This window comes from Daucus carota, chromosome 1 (assembly GCF_001625215.2).
Source record: "Daucus carota subsp. sativus chromosome 1, DH1 v3.0, whole genome shotgun sequence".
Lineage (NCBI taxonomy): Eukaryota > Viridiplantae > Streptophyta > Magnoliopsida > Apiales > Apiaceae > Daucus > Daucus carota.
In genome coordinates, this window is record NC_030381.2 from 42,921,729 (window position 1) to 42,946,081 (window position 24,353).

At 32.5% G+C, this 24,353-nt stretch overlaps 2 protein-coding genes across 2 annotated transcripts; both read right to left on the reverse strand.

Moving 5' to 3' along the window:
- Positions 1-6,726: 6,726 nt before the first annotated feature.
- On the reverse strand, positions 6,727-11,017 carry LOC108214078 (PHD finger protein ALFIN-LIKE 6). Its single transcript, XM_017385904.2, has 6 exons — positions 10,843-11,017; positions 10,645-10,763; positions 10,403-10,435; positions 8,665-8,893; positions 7,406-7,529; positions 6,727-7,258 (listed from the first exon to the last, which is right to left on the reverse strand). The coding sequence occupies exons 2-6, from the start codon at positions 10,739-10,741 to the stop codon at positions 6,971-6,973; spliced, it is 771 nt and encodes a 256-aa protein (XP_017241393.1). The 5' UTR covers positions 10,742-10,763; positions 10,843-11,017; the 3' UTR covers positions 6,727-6,970.
- A 5,898-nt stretch (positions 11,018-16,915) lies between these two features.
- LOC108212098 (NAC domain-containing protein 35) lies at positions 16,916-19,195 on the reverse strand. The gene is made up of 3 exons (XM_064085083.1): positions 18,754-19,195; positions 18,207-18,475; positions 16,916-17,775 (listed from the first exon to the last, which is right to left on the reverse strand). The coding sequence occupies exons 1-3, from the start codon at positions 18,986-18,988 to the stop codon at positions 17,125-17,127; spliced, it is 1,155 nt and encodes a 384-aa protein (XP_063941153.1). The 5' UTR covers positions 18,989-19,195; the 3' UTR covers positions 16,916-17,124.
- Between the last annotated feature and the right edge of the window lie 5,158 nt (positions 19,196-24,353).

Below are 24,353 nucleotides of genomic sequence, written 5' to 3' on the forward strand. Positions count from 1 at the left end.
TATATTCACCTTAATTTTATAATTAAGGAATGAATGGAAGCTTTATAATCTGTATAATCATGTTAAATTAAGAATTATTTATGTTTCTAAATACAAAGATTTATATAGTCCGCGTCGTCATAATTTCTGTTGCGTGATTTTATTTTTTCAATCGAAATTCGTATATATTTTATCTTTAACATCTACAACGTACTGATCGTCAATAACATAACTCGAGTATTTTGACTATTACATACGTTGCCTTTCATAACTTATATCTCATATCATATTGTTTGTTAATAAAAAATTTATAGGTTAACTAGATAAAAACAAATCATACCCGTGTGCGTAGCACGGGCCGAAATGCTATGAGCATATTTTTCTATAAATAAAAATTTGATAAATGAGCATTATTCATTTAAATAACTTGACAATAAAATTTGTAGCATATAGTTTATTATAATTTTTCGTTATTTTATTTAAGATACGAGGGGTCGCCGTTAGGCGACCCCGAGAAATATTAATTATATAGTCATTACTATTTTCATGAATTTTTTAAATATTTTGAAAACAATTACCTATTTTTTTTTTTATATTAACCATACAAACAATGATTTGATTATTGATCCATAAACTTATAAATTTTTATTCTGAACTTGAAATATTATTATTATATTAAATATTTGGTTATATCAATGATACTAATGAAAAATCTATTCTGTTATATAATCAATACAGTATCTATTATATAGATATTTATCACGTATATCTTTTTACTATAAATTTTCGGTATAGACAATAATTATAGCATATAATTATAGTATAATTATAGTAATGCAACTGAATTATGACTACATATGTATTCCTTTATTGATGTTTAAGGTTAATTATTTCTTAACCTATTTATCAATTTTTATTAAGGACGGGTGGAAACTCTATCATCAACATATTCACCTTAGTTTAATAAATAAAGAATGGATGGAAGATTTATAATCTGGATAATCAGGTTAAGTCATGTTTCCAAATACAAATATTTATATAGTCCGCGTCGTTATAAATATTTTTTCGTGATTTTTTTTTACAATCGACATTCGTATATATTATCTTTAACATCTGCAACGTACAGATCGCCAATAACATAACTCAAGTATTTTAACTCTTACATACGTGCCTTTCATAACTTATATCTCATATCATACTGTTTGTTAATAAAAAATGTATAGGTTAATTAGATAAAAAAACAAAAAATCATACCCGTGTGCGTAACACGGGCCAAAATGTTAATAAACACATTAAATTTTATAACTTAAAACTCATAAATAAGTAGTTTGACTGCGCTTATTACCCGTCAGATTTGGGGTTATTCACGACAGAAAGTATAGGTTAAGTTAATAAAAAATCAAAGAATCAATACCCGTGTGCGTAGCACGGGCCAAAAAGGCTAGTTATTTGAATCATTAAGTCATAATGAATATCAACCAGGTAATTGTAAATATGTGTTCAAGGAGTAAAATTAATATTTATTTTAATTCATACAATTTATTTGAATGTTACTAGAATCATATGAAAAGTGGTGAATTCTAATACTTCTGATAATATATTAATTAGATTTAAAAAAATTTATTTGCCATTACTTTTTATTTAATAGAAAGAAAGAAATATAAAATAATAATAAATAGTAAATAAACTTATGAAAATATAAATATATTATCTCAAATATTAAAATTCACAACTTTATACTTGGTTTTGATAACATTAAAGAAAAAAAGTGTATGATTTTATCAATATTAATTTTCCTCCCTACTTAACCTATTAATTTTTCTCCCTCAACACGTATTTAATCTACATATTTGATAATTATTATTATTTTATTCTTTTTAATAACACATCAGTGATAAAAATGTGGTATGACAAATGACCAATTTGATATCTAACCCTGACATAAAATTATAATGAAAGTAATGTATTTTAATTTTTTTTCACTAATATATTTATCATAGAAAAAGAGTTTATAATAGATTTGTATTATCATAAACTAATCAAAACACCAAATTTATAATGATTTTTATTTTAATAAGATAAAATATATTTATAATATTAACCTAAAGTATCAAAATATATATTTATGCCCTAGTTTTTAGAAATGAGGGGTTAGGAGTTGAAATTTTATGGGAGAGGCCAATAGATTAATTGTGGATAAAAATATGTCATGGGAGTGGGTGGATATATCTCTACAACTCCACATATCTCTCCTCTCATGTTATCTCTCCTCTCAATCAATTGAAATTAAATATGTAGTCGAATTTAAAGGATTCATGTCCAATTAGGATGGAACAACACTTCCAATGGTTTAACTAAGTGGATTTGGGCTCCATTTAGCTTGTAATAACATATTAGTGTTTCGTCACAACAACTACAACTCGGCCATTTATGTTCTGTTATGGATTTATACACTAATACATCCATTTGTTACAGAATTTCCTAAACAAACTGACGAGAGAATGAAAAACCAATTTATCATGTGTTGGTTAATTAAGAAACCGTAACTTGAACCATAATACTTTTTGTTAATGTGTCTTGTTCATCTTCATCGGGTTCATTGATCTTTGAGTAAGTTTCACATTTTTACTATAGCTTTGCCACATATGTTTTCATAGAAAACAAAGTTCTGAGAATAGTCCTGGTGGTTTAATTTTTATTCTCCATGACTTGAGCAAAATTTGTAATTAAAAATTCTACCAAGTACCCATGTCGAGAACTGACTTTTCTACAAGTGTATACTGTTTCAACACCTCACTTGTGGTAGAAGAACCCTCATATATATCATAGTACTTTAGGTTATGATAGAGTGTTTGAATTGTCAATAAATTCAAGTTCGTGATAGTACACTTGACTTGTCCAACACTCAGTTTCCTATTAATATAAATGACCTGTTGATTTAAGCATAGTGGGCTGGGTGAGGACGAATTAAATGGGCTAACTATACTGAAAGGAAAAGGCGAAGAGAGAATAGCTCAAGCCATGAAGGGTATATTTAAGAAAACAGCTCACATGTCAAGGTGTACAACAACCTGGAGTTATATAACACAGAGGCAACTCTTTCTGAAATGGATTGTGCTGCTTCTTCACAAACAATTTTGGCTAAGCTTGCTCAGCAAGCTAGCCGTCCGCAATGAATTTCTTAAGCTGGAATTGCCGAGGATTGGGGAATGCTCGGGCAGTTCGTGTTCTAAGGGATGTTGTTAAATCCTGCAAACCTGATTTACTTTTTCTTTCAGAGACTCTAGTCTGTAGTGACAGCGAAGAAGAGATTCATGGGACCTAATTAGACAGCTTTGTTCTATTTCACCACTTCCTTGGTGCATTTTTGGTGATTTCAATGATCTGCTTCTTCGAAGCGACAAAGCAGGTATCCATGATTATCCCCAGTATTTGATGAATGGTTTTCAGGAAACAATTGTGGATTGTGATTTGAGGGAAATTGACTTAACAGGAGGTAGTTTTACTTCGGAAAAAGGGAAAGGGAAAGTAGTTCTTGACTATTTTAACAAGGTTTTTGGTCAGCAGAGAACCAGAACATTGAGGACTGAGGAAAATGTAACTCGAGTTGTGACGGATGATCAGAATAACAAGCTGGCAGCAGAGCTTTCTTTTGATGAATTTACCAAGGCTGTGAAACATATCCATCCTGATACATTTATTTATTTATTTATTTTTAGTTTTTTAGCCCGGGGACAAATTTAAAAATGAATATATTTAGAGACTTTTTAATTTTAGTTTGTAGTTTGTACGCTAAGATGGTTTGTACCAGAGTAGGACCCTATATATATATAGGGTCCTACTCTGGTACAAACCATCTTAGCGTACAAACTACAAACAAAAATTAAAAAGTCTCTAAATCAAATCGAAATATAGCACATATGGTATGGAAATTGATCGTTGCGAGATGAACAAAAATACAGTGAAGTCGGATTTCAAAAAAAGTTCACCGATTAACGGGAAAATTCAAATTAAAAACGGAGGGGAATCTGCGGATCATGTGTGACAGGGTGTATATTAACTGGTGTGTGGTTGCCCCTGCGGGGCCATTGGATTAGATTCATCCAAGGGCTTATGTTGAGTTTGTAGTTTGTACACTAACTTAGTTTGTATATATATATATATATAAATAGCACACTTAACATGGTGGTTTACATCGAAAAGGCCATATTTAAAGACATAGACGATGAAATTATCTTACAATGTTATCAAAATATGCAAAATCGTAGAATTCAGTTGTCATCTATTCCTTCCTCAAAAAAAGACAGTAAAGATATCTCCACTTAACCAATTAAGGTATGCATATTTACTTTTAATTTTTTTGCTGAAATTTTAATAATAGTTTAGCCCGGGGTCGAAATAAATCCTGGTTCCGCCACTGCCTGGAAGCATGCATATCAGAGAACCAGTCGGCATTCGTGCCTGGCCGAAGTATCTCTGACAATGTTCTTGTAGCTTTTGAAATCATTCATCATATGAAGAGAAAACACTCTGGTAATGTAGGGGAAGTAGCCTTAAAGCTAGACATTAGTAAGGCCTACGATAGAGTTGATTGGGATTTTCTGAGCACTAGAATGCACCATATGGGTTTCTGTACGAGGTGGATTCAATGGATAATGATGTGTGTGAAAACGGTGAAGTATTCTTTCTGCTTTAATGGCTCTAATATAGGTCCTGTCCTGCCAAAACGGGTTTACGTCAAGGGGATCCCCTTTCTCCTTACTTGTTTTTGCTTTGTGTGGAGGGTCTATCTCGCGCTATAAATCAGGCAGAAGAAAACAACGACATTCATGGATGTAAAGTAAGTCGTTCAGCTCCTTCTGTTACTCACCTTTTATTTGCTGATGATAGCTTCCTATTCTTTAGAGCTGAGCATGATGAAGCAAATAAAATAAAGGAGATTCTGAATACTTATGCCACTAGAAATGGAGGAGCTAGTTTTATTTGGTCGGGTATATTCGCAGCTAAGGAGGAATTAAAGAAAGGCTTTAAATGGGTTTTAGGGAATGGTAACGACATTCATGTTGGTACTGATCCATGGATCAGAGGCAAGGACGATTTTATGCTTGATGATGGTTCTGCCGTTGATAGTAATAATTTGAAGGTGGTACATTTGATTTGTCCAAACTCTAGGGATTGGGATGTAGAGAAAGTCAGGAACATGTTTAGCGAGAGAGATGCAGAAGCAATTTTAAGAGCATCTCCAATGGCGTTGACTATAATCGTTGGCTAAATTGGACCTGTAAGACATTAGGTAAAATTTGCTGAACCTGTAAGACATTGTGCTTCAATGGTATTGGCTATATTGGTTGGCTATAATTTAAAAATAGTATGTTATTAATATTTAGATTGTTATAAATAGAATATATCAGTTTAATATGGTAATAAATAATATTTTAATCAGCGGGAAGGAGGAAAGTAAATTGCGCGAGATGACGTGGAATTCACTACAGATCTGTAGTGGTTCGACAAATATAGCCATCCATAGGGGATGGCTATAATTATACACAAGGGCTTGCTATGGTTGGAGTGATGTTATTTGTGGACATTGGCTATAAATTTTAATTTTAGTAATCCATCTAGACTTTTAGCTAAGGGCTTCTCATGGTTGGAGATGCTCTAAGCATGAGAATCCCCCATTCAAATTCAGTTTATAGGCTGTGGCAAGAGGAACACAGACAACAACTGTCCAACGAGAACTCTTCGGGCTGGAAGAAAATCTGGAAGCTGCAGATTCCTCCAAAGGTGAAATATTTTTTGTGGCATTTTTGCAGGAACAATATTCCAGTTCGTGCTCTATTGCAGAGAAGATGTAATGCAGTTCCGCTGATATGTCCAATGTGTGACATGGATGTCGAGCATCTTTTTACATGTATTTTTTGACTGTGCATTTGCTTCTCAGTGTTGGGCCTGCTGGCAGCATATGGGTTTAAGTTTTGATATGTGGGAAGTTGAAGATGCAACAGGATGGCTTCTGGATAAGTTGGTGACAGAGAGCCATGATCATCTCTCTAATATTGCCATGATTCTTTGGGGTCTCTGGTTCTTCCGTAATAAAAAGGTATGGGATGATAGAAGTGTTACACCCCGTTTGTTGATGTTGTGAATCCTCCGCGAAATGTGTTGGATTCGGTGATGTTTGATGCGTTTTGAGTAACGAAAGCATTCATTTTTCTTTAAAAAAAAAATTATGTATTAGTTCTAAAGAGTAAAAACTAATATGTATTAGTTCTAAAGAGTAAATCTAACAGTTTGTTCGTGCATTTCCCCAATCATGAAAGATACAGTATTATTTTATATTTCAACAATTACAACATTTCCTATTTTCGTTCCTTGTTATCAAAATAATAATGTATATACGAATTAGCAAGTGAGAAATGATGGAAGGTAAGTAAGAGCAGAGAAGGGGTAAGTGGTATTTTCATTTTCAAAACTTGGATAGAGAATGTCCCTTACCCAGAGAATAAGAGTGATGACTTTATTTATACAGGATAGTGATGGTAACATTTTCTCATACTGAATGAGTATATTATTTTCTTTCCTAGTATTAGTAACTTAACCAATTTCAATGTGAAATAACCATCCCAGGATGAGCTAGACAAATCAACTTTTTAAAAGTTCAAAGCAATGTAAAAAATTGGTGAAATAGAATGTGGCAATGCAAAAAAAAGCAGGGGTTTAAGAGGATTAAACAAAAATCAAAATGCATACTAGAAATAACATAGATCTATATAAATATCACACAGAAGCATCAGTTTTCAAAACCCACACACTGTTAAACTTAAATGTAAAGAAGAAAATAAGACTAAAACTGAAACTTCCAAATAAATATTCTTAATCGACGACCTTAAAGATAGGAACAACCTAGATATGTCTTGTTCAATTAGTCCACTACCAGCTTTTTACTTGCGTTTATCTATTTTAGTTGAGATGTCCATACCAATTTGGTATTCTACATCCCAACTCTAGCCCTCTTGTTACTGCAACTAGGGCATTTGTACTGCTTGATATGTTCAGCTTTAGCAGGAGTGATTTTCACACATTTCCCGTGAAACCATTTCTCACATACATCACAACAAATCCAGAACTCATCAGGCGCATAATCATCTCCACAAGAACCACAAGTTGTTGCCTGTTCGTCTTCTCCAGCCTCAGCCTCATCCTCATCTCCGTCACTTTCAACCTCTTCATTGGGTGGAGACATCTTTGCTGCTTTAGGATATGGTTCAGATTTTCGAGACTGGCATACAAAGATTAAAAGAATCAAAATAAATCATTATACCAAGATGTTTAAAATCCTAAGTTCATAAGCTCCCAAAGAAGATGAAGAACAACAGAAGATCATAAAAAGAATGTAAATTCTTGATTTAGGAAATGTAAAATTTACCGCACTCCCATTTGGCTTGCTTTTGTTTCCGTTACTTCGAGGAGCATCTTTGGGCTGTTCAACCTTGCCCGTTACAACTTCAAACACAGTTGGCAGCTCATTTATCATCTGAAAAAGCCTCTTCCTGCAAATTCCGATTTTTTATAACATGAGAAAACATGTACTTTGATGGCTTCAGTCCTTTCATATTCCTTTTCATATAAAAGGCAGGAAAAAACATGATACAATTTGACCACTTTGCAATATTAATCTTCTTTTGCATTTACAAACTATGCAGAATGTGACCCCACAAGCAACGAACTTTGGTGTTGACAGAGTCTGGATTTATTGTATTTTACCCACCCATATTCAGCAGATTGAACATTTCAATGACACTTTACAGGTATTAAAAATGGTCACTAGAGTTTATAAAAGCACCTTTTAATCTTTAAAAATGCATCTTTGCAAACAAAAAAAAATAGTGAGAAAAAGACGAGGAACAGGAGCTGTAATTGATGGTGTTATACAAAAAATAAGGTCATTGTAAATATTCAGAAGCATCTGGAGGGTACAAGGAGATGCATTTAGAGAGCACCTTTAAACAGGAAAGCACATATCCTCATTAATAAGGTGTAAATATGAACCAAAGATTTACCAAATAACGAACAAAATCATCACATTTGGCATAAAGAAAACTGCAGACATAATTTATATGCGAAACCAAAACTATCTTGCCGGGTCCCGTACTCCCTACGAACTCACGTCTGTAATGAAATGTTGTAGAAAGAACTCAGTCTAATAAACATATTCAAATGCTAAACAAAGAGCAAAAAGTGTGCTTGGACCATATTGTAACTTACATAACACAAAAACAGATATCCAGATTTCCAGATGCACAAAATACATATACATATATATATCAAGATGTGATGTGAGATGCTATTTCAGGGATCTCATCACATAACATGACAATTAAATTATTGGAATTCATGCAAACTACATAATATTGTGGCAATACGATCTTCACAGTTAAATCAATTAATGATTGTAACAAGTGCTACAATATCAAAACTATTAACAGATATACATATATAATCTATCTAGACAATCAGGAGTACAATTACAGCAGTCAGGTACATATGTCCACATTGGTCATCGTTAAGGTAAACACTGATCGAACGTACTACTGCAATATTGGGCAAAGATACTACTGCAGTGGAAAATATAGCCCTAAGATTATAAATTATATATGCTTTGCTGAGCTCTGAACAAAATATTACCTTTCATTCTTGACAAAACCAAATCGAGCACCAAAATAAAATGCAACAGAAAGCAACCATGTATCACTGTGAACAGCAACAAGTGATAACCAGTCCTTCTCTGCCATCCCATCCCTTGCAAAATTAATGCCTAGAGCTGGCTCTGGCAGTTCAGGAGGGACCTCCTCAACAGGCAGATTGACTTCCCACTTCTCACTTGGAAGCCCATACAAACACAAGTTTTCCTTTTCTGCAATTACACATGATATAAAGCAGAGGAAAAAATTAAGTAATCTGATATTAACATCTGTGTCAAAACCTTAAACACAAAAATAGACAGTAAGACCATTTCGTCAATAGTATATAACCCACGAGCAACTTATATATAGTTATATATGTATTTCGAATCAAGTAAATCAGTTCTTCACTCTTGGAATTAATGTGGAACGGATAATACTATTTCTAAAGTTCCCATGTTTCTATATTAAAAGTATGATTCCCCAGACTGCATAGAGGCTCATTCCAGACAGCCAACACAAAGAAAGGCAATACCTAGGACAGTTAAAACACCCAAAGTTATTTCTTAAAACCAAACTACCCCATGGAATATATTGTTAAGTGATGCCTGATGATAGCAGCTGCAAAATCCGAAAGTTGCAAAGGGGAAACCAACAAAAAAATTCTGCAATAATAAATATGACATTGATGCCAGTTTAAAGGCAGAAGGTAATATCATGAACACATCTGGTGTGGGAGAGGTAAAATTCTGTGGGAAGGATGAACAACAGAGGCTCTGGAGCTGATGACACAGAATTTAATTTAATATTTTATACCAACACCAACTGTCCTGTGTGTAATCCTACTTGGTGAGATAACTGGTAAAGAGATGTAAAACCCTCTTCTGAACATTGTTTTTAATACATTTTTTGCATAACTAATTGTGTTAACTCATCCACTATTATTCTCAGTTTTATCTCAATTTCTGGAACCTAACTAGAAACCAAAATATGTCCCCCTTCAAGCAAGCAAAAATTTTGGTTTAGTATGTCAGAATAAATAGCATGCTGATGATATTATGGGTATAAATTACAGGTGCTTAGCAGGAAAATCATGCTTCTCTCCAGTTTGACTAGTCACAGCTAGCAGTCACCAAAGCATATCTATGCAAATGACGACTGTCAGCAAGATATGCACAATGACACTTTATCAACAGCCAGTTTAAAGATCTGACATAAATCAAAAATCAGTTTACAGTTAAAATACCAATTAAGTGCAAAATTCTTTCCCTGCAGTTATTAACAAGCAACTAAAATAAGTATGTACTCATCCGAAGAAGAAAATATCATATTAATCTTAACAAATAAGTGACTCTGTAGTAGCTCTAAAATAACATTAGATGACATTAGAACTATTTTTATGTTTTAAAGATTTTGCTCATATAGGTCAGGTCAGCCATTACAAGATGATTTCAAAACATTCATATAAAATAACAAATAAGACAATGAATCGAGTGTCCTAGCACCACAATCCAACACATGTAAGAACATGGAATCACACATGTAAACTTTACATAAACTTAAAGCATTATTAAGATTAACAATTAATACCAATTACAGACACCGCAAATTAGCAAACAGTCCAATACAACTTTAATACTTGCCGAGAGTAATCCCAACTCCAACTAAATAATCACTGTCGCAAACCCATTAAAACGCACAGCAACAAAAACCACGACAATAATTAAACAAAAACAACTCACCCGGATCACACTCCTCGTAAAACTTCTCAACATCTGCAATTATTCACCAGAAAACAACAATTAAAAAACCCCATATAACACAACAAGCCAAACATATCTCTTACACACAAAAATTAAATAGATAACATACAAATAAAGTAACCGCGTAAATAAACTAATATTTTTTTCCGGTCCCAACTCGATAAATTAATAAATTTCTCTAGTCCCGACGATACGAATATGGAAAAAAGAAGGGAGCAAACCAGTAGTAAGGGCCTTGATCAAAGCAGCTCTTCTGCCTTTAAAATCACCAAAAACCTCTTCAACAGTTCTAGGAATCAGCGCTGGTAACCCCTCCATAATATTCTTGACTTTTTTTCACCTAAAAATCGAAACTTCACACTCAATTACAAAGCAATTACGTTAAAATAGAGAATTGTGATGAAAAGGGTTGTGATTACCTCAAAATCTTGGGATAAAATTGATCTTGAAAAGGGTTTTGGACCCAGCTAGGGTTTGGTCTCTACAGAGACTATAGACTCTGTATATATAAGTGTGTGCGTAGATAGACAAGACAGGGGAAGTTGATTTGAGAAAGGATTGGAGAAAGCCAAGAAAATAGAATTTGTTTTGTTTAAGTTTTTATTATTTGACTCCTTGTTTTTTATTAATTATTAATTTGTTTATATCGACATGAATTTTATAATAGGATAATCTGCGTTGGATGGATTTCGATTTGTCAGTGGTATTGCTCCTCTGGCCCTGCTAAATCCGTTCAATATTAATTGTAAATTATTCCCTCCGTCCCTATTTATCTTTAGAAGTAAAAATTTGTCCCTATTTATCTGTCCATTTATATAACCAAAGCAAAATTTTTCATTTAATAACCTGAAGAGTCTTTGACTTTGTTCTTCAAGCTATAAATATCATGACTCACTGATTCATCAAATTTGTATTGGATAATGGAGTAATCCCACTAGTATTTTCCTACAATTAAGGCATTAAATAAGGGTATTGATAGAAGTTTCTTATCAAACTTAAATTTTCTTAATATGCGTGAAAATGTTAAAAGTGGACAGATAAATAGGGACGGAGAGAGTATATATTATGTATATAATATTTTAAAACGTGTATTATTAAATAACTTTTTAATTTGTTTCAGTTAAACTTTGAAATATTCTGAAATAAAATATTTTAAATTTTCTTTGACAAATGAATAATTTTAATTTTTAAGTCATGGAAATTAAATTGAGGTGAAAAAAGGTTATGTAAAATTTAATTTAAATATATTAGATTTTGATTTTAGTAGATAGTTCTTCATATTTTTTAAGAAATTAAGATTATTGTGAGGTATCAATGGCCAAGATATATAAGGTTTGTGTAATTTTTATCGGCTTACATTAACTTCTAAAAAATAATTCATAATTATATTATTTGTGAAGGGACAACTATCAATGAAATTAGATTATCATGTATTAGTGTAATTAGCTTAATAAAGTATTAAAAGTATAAACTGCTACGTACATATTAATTTTAGTCCAAAATATTACCCTAATTTTGATAAACTTATGAGCTCAGTTAAATAATAATTTTTAACAATCGCAATTTTGCTTGAATATAATAAATTAATAAATATCACTAAATATATAAAATAATAATTTTTGTCTAATTGCAACGGCAAAAATACTTTGTTGTCACATTCAATGATAATCATTAAACACTTTCTTTACGGAATCTAACAATTTATCAATATTTCTTGGTACTTCTTGATATTAAAGCGCTTGTATCAATTTAAAAAATAATGATAAAGGATAGTTAAATCGGGACTATTTGGTTGTTGACAAATCGGCTTTATATTAAATTCTTCTTTTGTTCTGACATCTATAAATTCTTCTTCATTGACACTTAACATTAGGTCGCACATTATCATGATGAATATATATGGTGTGAGATGAGAAAAAACAGCAATTTCTTCCAAATTTCGGCTAAGATTTGTTCAAGTATATCATGATGAATATATATAGTGTGAGATGAGAAAAAACAGCAATTTCTTCCAAATTTCGGCTAAGATTTGTTCAAGTATATCATGATGAATATATATAGTGTGAGACGAGAAAAAATAGCAATTTCTTCCAAATTTCGGCTAAGACTTGTTCAAGTAAACATACACATGCGATAAACTCTATGATTCTTTGGTTTGATAAATCTTATTTTCGTGATAAATCTTTTGTTCTTACATGTTCAAATTGGATCGATTTCTTCTAGAAGTAGATGATAATACCTCTATGATTCTTTGGTTTGATAAAACCACTTATCATAAATATACACAATATTAAACATTTCTTGAATTCGAAATTTGTGCTTAGTGATACTTGTTTAAGTTCTTGCAAACAAAATGCTTGTCTAATTTTTTTAATTTCATTAGTAATAAAAGATTTTATGGCATTGGTGTGAGCTTGAATATCACCTTCTTTAATTCGTCTATTCGTACACATTCAAAAGGTAAAAACTCTATAATCTAAAACTGGGGTTGATAGAACTTGGTATGAAAAGGAGAGTGGTTGGTTTTACATTATGTTTTAAGTGGTAATAAAAAAGTTTAACTTATATGTTCGATTTATAAAAAGTATAAACAAAATGTATCGACTAAAAACCTTGTAAAATAGCGTGCCAGTAGTTAATGTGCGAAATGGAGATAACTTTGGCGCCCTTTTATTTTACTGCTATAAACAAAGCCAGCGAAACAATTACCTCTTTCTGGATATCAACTTTTAAAGGGTAACGTGGGAAGTAAGTTGGTCAAATTTTTGACAATGCAAGCTTATACGTCTTACAAATTAGTATTCGTTCTAATAATTTTTCAGATGAGCCAGAGTCAAACTCGAGTTTTCCGGGACAATATAGGACAAACCCATCACTTGGGCTATCCAATCGTGCTCATTTTGTCAAATTTTAGTTTCATAAAATTTGTACAAGTTTGACATCTCAATCTTTTTGGGACAAATGGAGTAATTAATTTTGTTTTTGGTACATGATATTAATAATATTGGTACATGTATGGATATATATATAATTATATATATATATATATATATATATATATATTAAATTCATTATGGCATTGTACATGTTGAATTATGAATAATTAAAATGACATGAATATTTTGTAAATTAGTATTTTAATTTATTAATAAAATACTAAAATATTCATTAACCGTATGACACCCTGAGACCCACATCCTGTGGATCTGGACCACCACTCCAATTTCGGCATCATGTATTACATTACAAACACGCGGCCCACAAGTCCATGGTCGATCGTCTATATATAATCCAATCTAAAATGTTATTACAATAAAGATCCACAATTACAATATACAAAAATAATTATAATCACTCTCACCACGGGAACTTCCCAACGAATACTCATTCTTGCTTCCGTGTTACGTCTTATCCGATCCTTATCCTTGTTGTCACTCGCTTCTGGACAGTCCTTCGTATTTGTGCCATATTCACGCTTTTTTTTTCTGGCAAAAATAAAAATGCTCAAATGTGAATTTTTTTATTTTTTTTTACTTTCAAAAAAAAAATGCACATTTGAGTTCACTTAACACATTTGATATCCATACAGTGCATGTCATATGATAGAATTAATAGAATAAAATATAAAGCAGATTGATGGGAAGAGCTAAAAATAAGCATATACAGACATCAAAGAAAAAATAATGAATATTCCGGTCTTCCATCGTGGTGGTATTACTACATATATGGCCCGCTCACCGTCATTAAGCGAATACCAATTTTGTGTCACCCTCTGATCGCGACTGTCACAATGTATCACAGGCACCACTTTCTCTTTTCCTAGCACAAGGGTCATCACTTTCAACTCTTGAACCATCCCATTTTAGAGACAATAAATATTACTCCTCTCCACCAAGAATGCAAATCATTCGTGTTGACTAGTTTACAGATTTCTTTCCCATAGTACAAGAAATTCTTTTTTTTATCAAATTTCTATTTTTCATTGCAAATACGAACAATGCACCATTAATTTAAGAATCGAAGATTTCTTTAGTCGCACTCGAATCAAATAATGTGAACTACTCAAAGGATTTGTTTATGAAGGGGTGGGTCCTTCCTTTTACATAAAAAAATCTACATATTTGCATAATATTCTCTGTAATATTTAGAAATGGAAAACAAGTATTAATTGAGAATATTGCATTGGTTTCTCCGTTGATTATCCTTTCATCTTTCCTCTTTAAACTGCCTTCTCTCTTCACCTTCTCTCTCTAATTACTTTTTCTCTCCCTTCTTATTTAAAGTTTCTTGTATAATCAGCTACTTAATATTTTTTATGCCTTTTATAATGGAAACTTTTAATTATTTAATTCCAATGACTCACAATATATTTATTCCTAAAGCCTAGTCCTTGTGGTTTATTCTTATTTCTACACCTTAACTCAACAATAGAATAGGACATGTAAATAATTAACACTGCACCACCATCAGAATATATAGGAAGATACGAAGACAAAAGTTAAATAGTCATTTATAGTTTTGAAGGAATAATTCACCGGAAGATGTTCATTAATATATTTAGGCCTCAGTAAAAAATAAAAATTGAAGTACTTAGGAGTGTCGAAGCAATGAAGGCATGTTGTCAACTATTTTGAAAGGTTTCAGTGCATCCTCTAAAGTAAGATATATCATGAATCATTAAAATTTGTATATTTACTTGTTCTTTCCAAAATTAAGTAATCGAGTGATTAAATTGTACTTATTTCTTAAAATAAATATTTATTTTTGAAAAAAATAATTCATGAAATCAGCTGTTATAGATGAAAAGATTGAGAGATTGATTATTGACGAAACATTTCTTATCAAGGAGGAAATGGAAGACTAATTAATATATATAAATAAATAACTCTAGTTTACTCTGGTACCATAAAGCGAAAAAAAATATCAATATGTATGCTTGTTAGCTTTTAAATTATGTCGTAGTAAATTAATGTATATTGCTTTTTGATTTTGGGTTTGAAATTTGAGATAGTATGTGCATTATTGGTTTGGTAAAATAACAGGAACATATAATTTAGAATATAAATACCGACCAAATTTGGTCATTTCTGACTAATAATGGTAAAAATAAATCCAAAAAGTCGACCAAATGCAGACATTTCCGACCAAATTTATATTCTAAACCCAGAAAACCGACCACCACAGACTATTTCTGACCATTATTGATGACCACTTTGCCCAGAAAACCGACTAAATATAATCGGTTAGTAATGACTTGACGATCATAAATAAATATAGTCGGTGGGTTTTATAATAGGGGCTCCCCAAAATAACCCTGAAATACTTTCTGACCAACACATTTTCGACCACCAAAGGTGGTCGGTTTTATAAGAGGGGCTCCTTCGAATGAACCTTGAAATGTATTTCCAACCGCCAATAGTCGGTTTTAGGTCTATCAACGTGTATGACACGTCAAAGATGGGGCCAGCTTTCTAAGAAAATGGCAAAACATTACCGACCAAAGGCAGCGGTCGGAAATATGTCTCATTTCGGACCAATCCGTCATTTCCGACTCGGCTTTAAGGGACCAACATGGTCGGTCGGTGGTCGGTTATGATCTCAAAACCGACCGATTTCGTTCATTTCCGACCGAATTTGTCGGTCGGAAATGTCTGTGACGTAAAACTAAATTCATGGCAATAAATACTTGTTTTTGGAAAAAAAATATACATATCTTTCTAAAAAAAATCTTTTTATATTCATTATTTGATAAAAAAAATAATTTTCTCATGAAAAAACATATATTTATCTACTAATTTCTGGAAATAAAGATAACCCCACACTCTCAAGAGTATACTTCTGCAAGGTCAATCACATTTCACATAGCGATATATACGCGTGTGCGCTAGCTCTGAGCCGTGAAGATTTTGAGTTCTGACAAGTCAAAATAGATATTACTCCTATCAACCACAGGGTACGAGCAGCCCTGCTCTTAAATTTGTCACACCTTTGCTTCATCTCTCTGCAACTTCGTTGACTTGTGCTGAGTATCAGCTAACTATCCCTCATGGCCTCATACATAATAATTAATATTCTGATGTCTTCTTTTGTTTTTTTGCATTGAGAAAGAGTCTCAGTACTATCACTACGTATTTAGCTGGAACTCATATTTGTTTTCCTTCTTTTTACCTTTTCTATGAAGGTTTAGCCCAACTATTCATTTATCTGCCGGTTCGAACTCGTGTTAATTTTTTCTTAATATTTTGCCTGAAAGGTGACATGTTTATATGTATATACTAGAAAGTAGAAACCCTTTTAAGGTTAGGTGCTTATCTTAATTAGGTTACCCTAATTATGTCCATTTATCTGCAAATCGACACGAAAAATTTGCATCTAGTTCTGTATATGTTGTCATGTACACAGAGCTGCACTAAGCTAAAAAATAGATTAATATATAGTACTACAAGGTGTTAGCTAAATTACTACATGGCTAGTTACATACTGCAATTGATATACTCAAAACCCTAAAGAGTTGAGCAATATTATATATCAATGCCAATTCAAACTCAGACAATCTTATTAGGCTACATAAGTCTTACTTAACCAGATAATTATAGAGTCTTAGCAAATGATATATGTAGTACTAGAAAATAGAAATTGCATCCAGCTATGGAGTAGTTATATGCGCACAAATCACAATCAAGCATAATCAAGTTAATTAATTACTTGAAAGGGGCACCGTAGTCTTTGCTTGCATTGGCTTCAGAAATGGAGTTCCACTCCCACAGTCTGTCAGAATACGCGCTCGGAATTGGGCCAGCAGGTAACACTGTAAGAGTGAGTGGCTGTGATTGTTGGACTGGGGGCAATAAATTATTATTAGCAGGAAGCTGCAAGGAATTAAGATGATGATTAGGGTTATTATGATTGGGAAACAACTGGTGTGGCTGGTTCACTGAAGCTTGTTGGTAGCTAATTAGTCTATGGAGATCATCAATGGTATTCGGACTCGTCATCACTAAATTAGGGTTTGGGTTATAGATGGTGTTGCAATCTAATGGTGGTGGAAGCATGGGGGTAATTGGGGGTAATTGTATGTAAGGGTTTTGGTTCGAGAGGCCTAGAGCTGTTCCAACGTCTTCGGTTGTACTATTCCCACTAATGGTTTCACTGATTTTTTCAGAAGTTTGTGGAAGTGTTTGATCCCCAAAAACATGGAACTTTTCCATTGCCTGATGCTGTGCTGCATCTTGATATTGCTTGTTGTCATGCGTTCTTGATGATGATGAAGCTCGAGTTGGGAGAGAACGAGGGAGAGATGGATGATCTTCGACTCCAGGTCTCTTGTACACTTTACAAAGAGAGATTTCAGCCTGCATAATATTTACAGAAATGAAATGGGAGCTAAGTAACATGTTCTTCACTTGAAATGTAGGGATATACGATAGATGAATAGATAGCATGTCTGAGACAGAGATGAAATAGTAATAAGCTCTAGGGTTATAAAGAATCATTAGTATTTATTGCCTGCGGTGATTCAAGTATAGAGTTTAATGCTTGTGCATGTTGCTACATATCTACCTCTACATTATCATGGTGAATTGTACTTACATAATTCTTAAAGAAATGTATACAACTATAAGAAACTAGTTACATATATAACATAAAGTATATGATCATCAAGATCGATCACCAGACAAAGGGAAAACACGGTGTGAGTTCAGATCGGAGAAATTTATCCTTAATTTAGTGATTAACAAAAAACAAACATATATTTGGATTGATTAGAACCAATACTACTTGCCTTTTGGAGCCTCTCGGTTTCATGGTGTGGCAAGCGATATTCATTCATGATCCAGCTAGTTCGGATACCTTTAGGAGCTTTGCCTGAGTAGAAGACAAGGGTCTTCTTCAACCCAATTGACCTCAAATTCTCCGTTCGAATCATCCTATCTGCTCCGGTAGCTTTCCAATATCCAGAAGTCGTCACCCGATTCGGCCGATCTCCGTTTCTGTACTTCCTGTCCCTAGGCACATAGAAAAACCACTCTTTCTCTCCAATCGCAGCCAAAGCTGCACCAGTAACAGATACCGCTAAGTTACCAGTTCTCCCAAAATCTAGTCTGTAACAATATATTCAACATATTGCAAATAACAAAATATCATATATACAAATCAAACCCTACTAGCTATGCACAATTGATTACAAAGATCATTATGTGAGAACCCTAAAAGGGTACCACCACAAGCTAGCTAGGTCATTGGTGTGGGTATGATGAATATATAATTAATAAAGAGGAATTCAAAAGTAAAAGAATAAAGAGGAAAGCAAGTCAATATATAAGTAGTACCAGGAAGTTCCCAAGGGTCATAGCGATAAAGATCAAGAAAAGTGATGAGTTCGACATTGAAGCGCTTGCCCTCCACCTTACGGCGAAGGTAAAACTCCACAAGTTCTTCCTCGGTAGGATGAAACCGAAAGCCGGGCATCACCATGTCATGCTCGTGCTCATCATTATCATCATCGTGATCCTTGTTCTCTTGGTTGTTGTGGTTTTGGCTCATGTTGGAGGGTGCAATTGCCATAAACTAATCACACAAAAGAGAGATATATAGAAAGTGTTTCTGATATTAAGATGGTGGGAGTGGAGCAACTTGTAGAATTTAATAAATAATTGATTTTGAGCCTCAAGTCAATCTCTCTCTCTCTAGAAGAAAGGAGAAGAAAGAGAGAGAAGAAAGATCTACATATAGTTTCACGTCCCTACAAGGAAGATGTATCTGCATTAAGGTGTTTAAGATGAGAAAGGGACATTTGAGTTAAAGGACAAAGAGGAGAGCATCCTCAGCGGTGAGTTTGGAAGCTTTCTTAATTAATTCATCTACCTTAACTTTTTGTTTTGGTAATTCTTGTGTTCAACTTCAACCCCTTCAGAGTTCATGCCAACTTCTACAACATATAACATATGTGCAATATTTTTAGTCACACTGCTTTTTACTTTTATACACTTAAATATATAAGTGATTTAAGTGTTCGGCAAAAAATAGAAGTCATGAAACAAAAAAATTAGGATTCTCAAAAAGTACTTCTTGATTTTTTACACAAACGGTGCCGATAAATACTTCTAACTTATAAATCTAGAAGTCAGGGCCAAACACCCCTTTATAGTTGAAAAGTCAAATTTATCCTAATCTTTGTTTTCAATTTTAATTTTATGAAAATGAAAGAATATTTTAGAAGTTAATTTATAATATTTTATTATCATCTTAATAATTTTAAATCTAATAAATTGTAAATATTAAAAAATTATTCACATATATATATATATAGGCACTTGCTCAAATTAGAACTTTCTTAAAATGAGAACCGTGAGAATTTTTTTAATTTATCAAAATCTCATTCATTTGAAGGGCCCCGCCAGGGCACCTTCACAAAAAATGTATATCATTAAGGTCTCCACCTAGCTAGCCAAAAAAAAAAATTTAAAAAAAATCACTGATGATGACGTGGCAGTGGACTTTTTTTTTGAATTTTTTTTTGACTAGCTAGGGAGAGACTAGTTTTATATACATTTTTTATAGTGGGTACCCACTAGTTTGATGTTTAGATTAGTCAAAATATGATAAACTAAGGAAATTCTCACGGTTCTCATTTTAAGAAGTTCTCACTAGAATATATATATTAAAAATTATTTTTTTTATTCAAATAACTTTTCACCCATAAATAACAAGTAATTTTTTTTAATTCAAATCCATCCCCATTAAACTTTTTGTTGGTTTTTTAGTTTTTATTTTCAAAAAAAAAAATTAATTCCTGATTTAAAATTTTGGAGTTACCCCGCCCCAACTCCAAGCGATGTTCGTCCCGGTGTATCGAGTCACCAGTGCACATACCTTGATTAGGAATGATTGATTCCTATGAAATATGATTTCATATTATTTTCTCTTTTAATAATACATATCAAAAAATAAACATGCTGAAAGAGAGAAAGTATATATCACACCTGCATAATATTATATTTATAGACTACAAATTAGTAGTAGGAGAAAAGAGATGCTCAAATAAATTGCTCAAATGTGAGTAGTCATGGACAAGATATAATGCCCGTTTGATAGAATAACTTCGCTTGTGATTTCTGTTTTTCTTGATTGGTTTGTATAAAGAAGTAAAAGCATGTTAAGAAGAAGGCTAGTTTTTCTAATTTCATCCAAACATTTTATTAACTTATTTACTCATCACTTTCCTCATTTCTACACTTTTTTAATTTGAGCAGAAAGTCATTTCTTTTAAACTAAAAGAACGACGGCCTCATGGTTCTATGAACCAAGTGAAATTAGAGAGACGTTGCATGTGCGTCATCTCTTATCGAGCGTCAGCCAATCAGGTCTCAGCGAGCGTGCGTACTAGCTATCTCTCTATCCATCTACATGTATGCACTCTCTATACAAATGTGTACGTATTTCTAAAATGTAATTATTAATTAAATATGTCATCTTCCTCGCCGTCCTACATTATTAGCACCTACATTCTTGTTCTCATGTCGATATTCAAGCCTACGTACTGTAATAAAAGCAAAATGAAGAAATATCGCCTTTATTATTTGATTTATTTCGCTACATCTGTATTATATTGTTTGTTGTTTCAAATGTTTTTGGGTAAAAAAATTGGTAAGAAAGTAAGAAAATTATTTTGACAAAATAAAACTCGAGAAACTTCCTCCTAATCAGCTGTATCGTACCACTATATACATGTTTGTTGTATTATTTAATCTACCGATTTATGTAAATATTTTATATATTTAATAACGGTTTTTCTAGTGATATGCTCATGCACATATACTAAGCATTATTAAATTCTACCCCCCTCGTCCCATTAAGCGTATACGTACTTTTTAATACTTTTTTTAAGGCTTTTTAAACAATAATTCCATAATATTTTTAACTTTTTTTCCTAAATAAGTTTGTAGTTTAAACCTTTATTTAAAAAAATTAAAAACTTTATATAATTATACTTCATAGAAGGCTCGAAATGCATGTAAACAGTGAACATATACCACAGAGTATGCATTTAACTCATTTTGTTTGACTCTTACTTTTTAATAATGACGGAGCTCCCACGTATACATCAACCACAACCATCAAAAAAACTAAATGAATTTAGTTCTTAGCATATGGAGTATTCATTAACACATACTAAAAAAGCGGATTGTTTTTTACATGTTTTTCATTACTGGACACATTTTTAAGACTCCGATTAAGTATAGTTTCATAACTTATTTTTGAAAATTTTCTTTTTTAGGATAGAAATTTAAATATTATATTTTCATTTTATAAGAAAAGAAATTCAAAATACTAAATAAAACTATACTTAATCAAAATTTTAAAATATGTCGAGTCCCGTCCCTAGCATAAGGAATATTGTGGGACGGAGCAGAGTATGATGGGGAACTTTGACTTCCAAAATTTTATACGTTTCATCTAAAATATTCGGACATAATATTCTTACTTAAATGAGGTTTCGGATAGCTGTAACGATATTGTAGATTTCTTCTGGCATGAATAACCGTCCTTTACCGAATTCCCGGAACAGGTCTAAATCATGGTAACTATTCTTTCAGATTCATAGTATTAACGCATGAACTCTGCATCTTATCCTCATTCTTAGCTAGGGATAAGATCACCTAGGTCTATATTACAAGTTGAATGACATTTGCATGTTCTTTTTAGTATTTGTTAGACAAATTTGATTAGTAACAAATTAATATAATATTTTACGCCCGACTTCAAGTTATAAACAGGAAAAATGGATGTAATAATTATATAGTTTCAACTTTCACTCCAAAACTTTCGGTCTAAAAATGAAATGAAGTAAAAATTATTCATTTTCACTTATATTCACTCGTTTTCTCTTCTAAAAAAACTCGAAAGCGGGGTCTGAGAGAAAATTATAATTTTCCCTCCATGTTCCTGCTATAACGCGTATGGAGTCGTTTTACAACACTTCATTGTCATTAGTTGACAAGATTATCACAAATGGCTTGACTATCAACAGCGGTGCAAACAACTTGTTTGCAAGAAAACTACAGCTATATATATACAGTTTACATGTAAAGGTGTTACTCGTCCGTGTGTAACTAATTATCATCAGTTGTAATAGTACGTATAAAAATGTGTTTGACAAAGAAAGAGACGAGTGCTGGCAAAGTCAATGCTCAAGAGAAGCCCGTGACGACCCGCCCTAGCTTAGCGACAATAAACCTAGCTTTCTTTCTATCTCCTTGTCTTCCTTTCTGCACTAATTTTTCTTCCTTGATATGCAAATAATTCTTCATGTTTGTGCATTGACATTTTTATTATTAATTAATTGTTTCTTTTAATATCTGTACAACATTATTTCATCATGTGGACTTGAGTATGTTACTAACTCCACCGCACAATCAATTTCTAGATACAGCTAGCTATTACTGTGTGTATATATATTATATTATATAAACATATACTCCACGAGGCCATGCTTATAATCACCATTCACTCACCAATACTTCTACTGTAACATGCTGACGGAATTGTACTACTTGCTGGGTTTTTAAATTATAATTGTTCTTTATATTGGGTTATTTCGATAAGTTTTAATATAATATTGTTTTGAATTCCGAGGAATCTTTGACAATTACCCTCTGAAAAATCTGGGAGGACCACTGACAATGGAATTTCTGTTTAGTCTACTACGAATTACGATCATTGTTACCGGTGACAGTTTTGGCGCTCATCACATTTCTTGTTTTATCACTGATCAATAATAATTGTGGAGTGACCAAAATAGAGTTTGCACCCATTTTCATGTGAAAAAACTACTAGTATAATTTATAAGAGTATGTACTTTTTGTCACCAACTAATCACGCAATTTGTCTATATCATCTCACATAAGTTTACCACATCAGGTGTACAATCTTTTCGGTGGAATCTTATGAAAGTGCTGGAGAAATCTTGATTATAAGAAGCTGCAGTGAAATCGTAATAGGAATTGCAAGGACAACAAACACTACACCATATATTTCTGCGCGAAGGGAAGAATACTCCCACCGGTAATGGAAACCTTTTTATTTATTTATGTAATAATATATTTATGGTATATATTTTTTCAATTATGAAATTCTAGAACAAAACTGGTTTGGGGTGCTGACAATATTGGTTGCCTGTGTTTAAAAATGATGTGTTATTATTATTTCAAGTTGTTATAAATAAAATATATTACATTGATACAACAATAGATGATAGGTGTTCAAGATTGGCTAAAATTATAAATCACACCAAAGTCCGGTTAAAGTTGAATTTTTTTATATAATTTTTGTTATTTTCATTTATATAATTATCAATTAACTGTAGATGTCTTAGAGATCTGCTCATAATTCTTTTAGTTTGTATATCATGTCATGATCAAAATTTCACAGTATAAATCATTATTGAGTTTGCAATATAACATCTCTTGTTTACATATTGCAAATTGTGGGTGGGTGTATGAAAAAGCCAAACCGTGTCCCATTATAGAACCGAGATATCGACAGGGCTGCCATGCAACTTAAAAAATAAATAAAATAAAATTTACACATGCTCGTATGAGTTGCATATTACATATAAATAAAAAAAAATATTTAGAGAGCAGGAAGCTTTCTGAAGAGTCAACATAGCAGCCAGTCAGAGGTCATGTCTATTGTCTCCCGCGTTAGGAGGCAGTGAGGCACAGCTAAATATGCTACGTCTTCATTTTTCTTCTTGTCCACAGCTATTTAATCATTTTTATCCCACGCTACATTTCTCTACTTCTCTTTTATTGCTTGTCAACAATTTTGTTTGTCATAAGATTTTAGCCGGAAAACACATTTTCAAGTAATAAAAAGTTATACTTCACGTACATTCTCGGGTACGGAAACGCGGCACTCACTGATAAAG

What these genes read in the sequence shown, in the direction of transcription:
- LOC108214078 (XM_017385904.2), bottom strand. Translation starts at nt 10,741, where the DNA reads ATGGAGGGGTTACCAGCGCTGATTCCTAGAACTGTTGAAGAGGTTTTT. An exon ending in GATCAAGGCCCTTACTACTG is followed by an intron (nt 10,436 to 10,644) that starts GTTTGCTCCCTT and finishes GAATAATTGCAG; the next exon opens with ATGTTGAGAAGTTTTACGAG. An exon ending in TTACGAGGAGTGTGATCCGG is followed by an intron (nt 8,894 to 10,402) that starts GTGAGTTGTTTT and finishes GTGTAATTGCAG; the next exon opens with AAAAGGAAAACTTGTGTTTG.
- LOC108212098 (XM_064085083.1), bottom strand. Translation starts at nt 18,988, where the DNA reads ATGGCAATTGCACCCTCCAACATGAGCCAAAACCACAACAACCAAGAG. An exon ending in TGACCCTTGGGAACTTCCTG is followed by an intron (nt 18,476 to 18,753) that starts GTACTACTTATA and finishes TTACTGGTGCAG; the next exon opens with CTTTGGCTGCGATTGGAGAG. An exon ending in AAACCGAGAGGCTCCAAAAG is followed by an intron (nt 17,776 to 18,206) that starts GCAAGTAGTATT and finishes AATATTATGCAG; the next exon opens with GCTGAAATCTCTCTTTGTAA.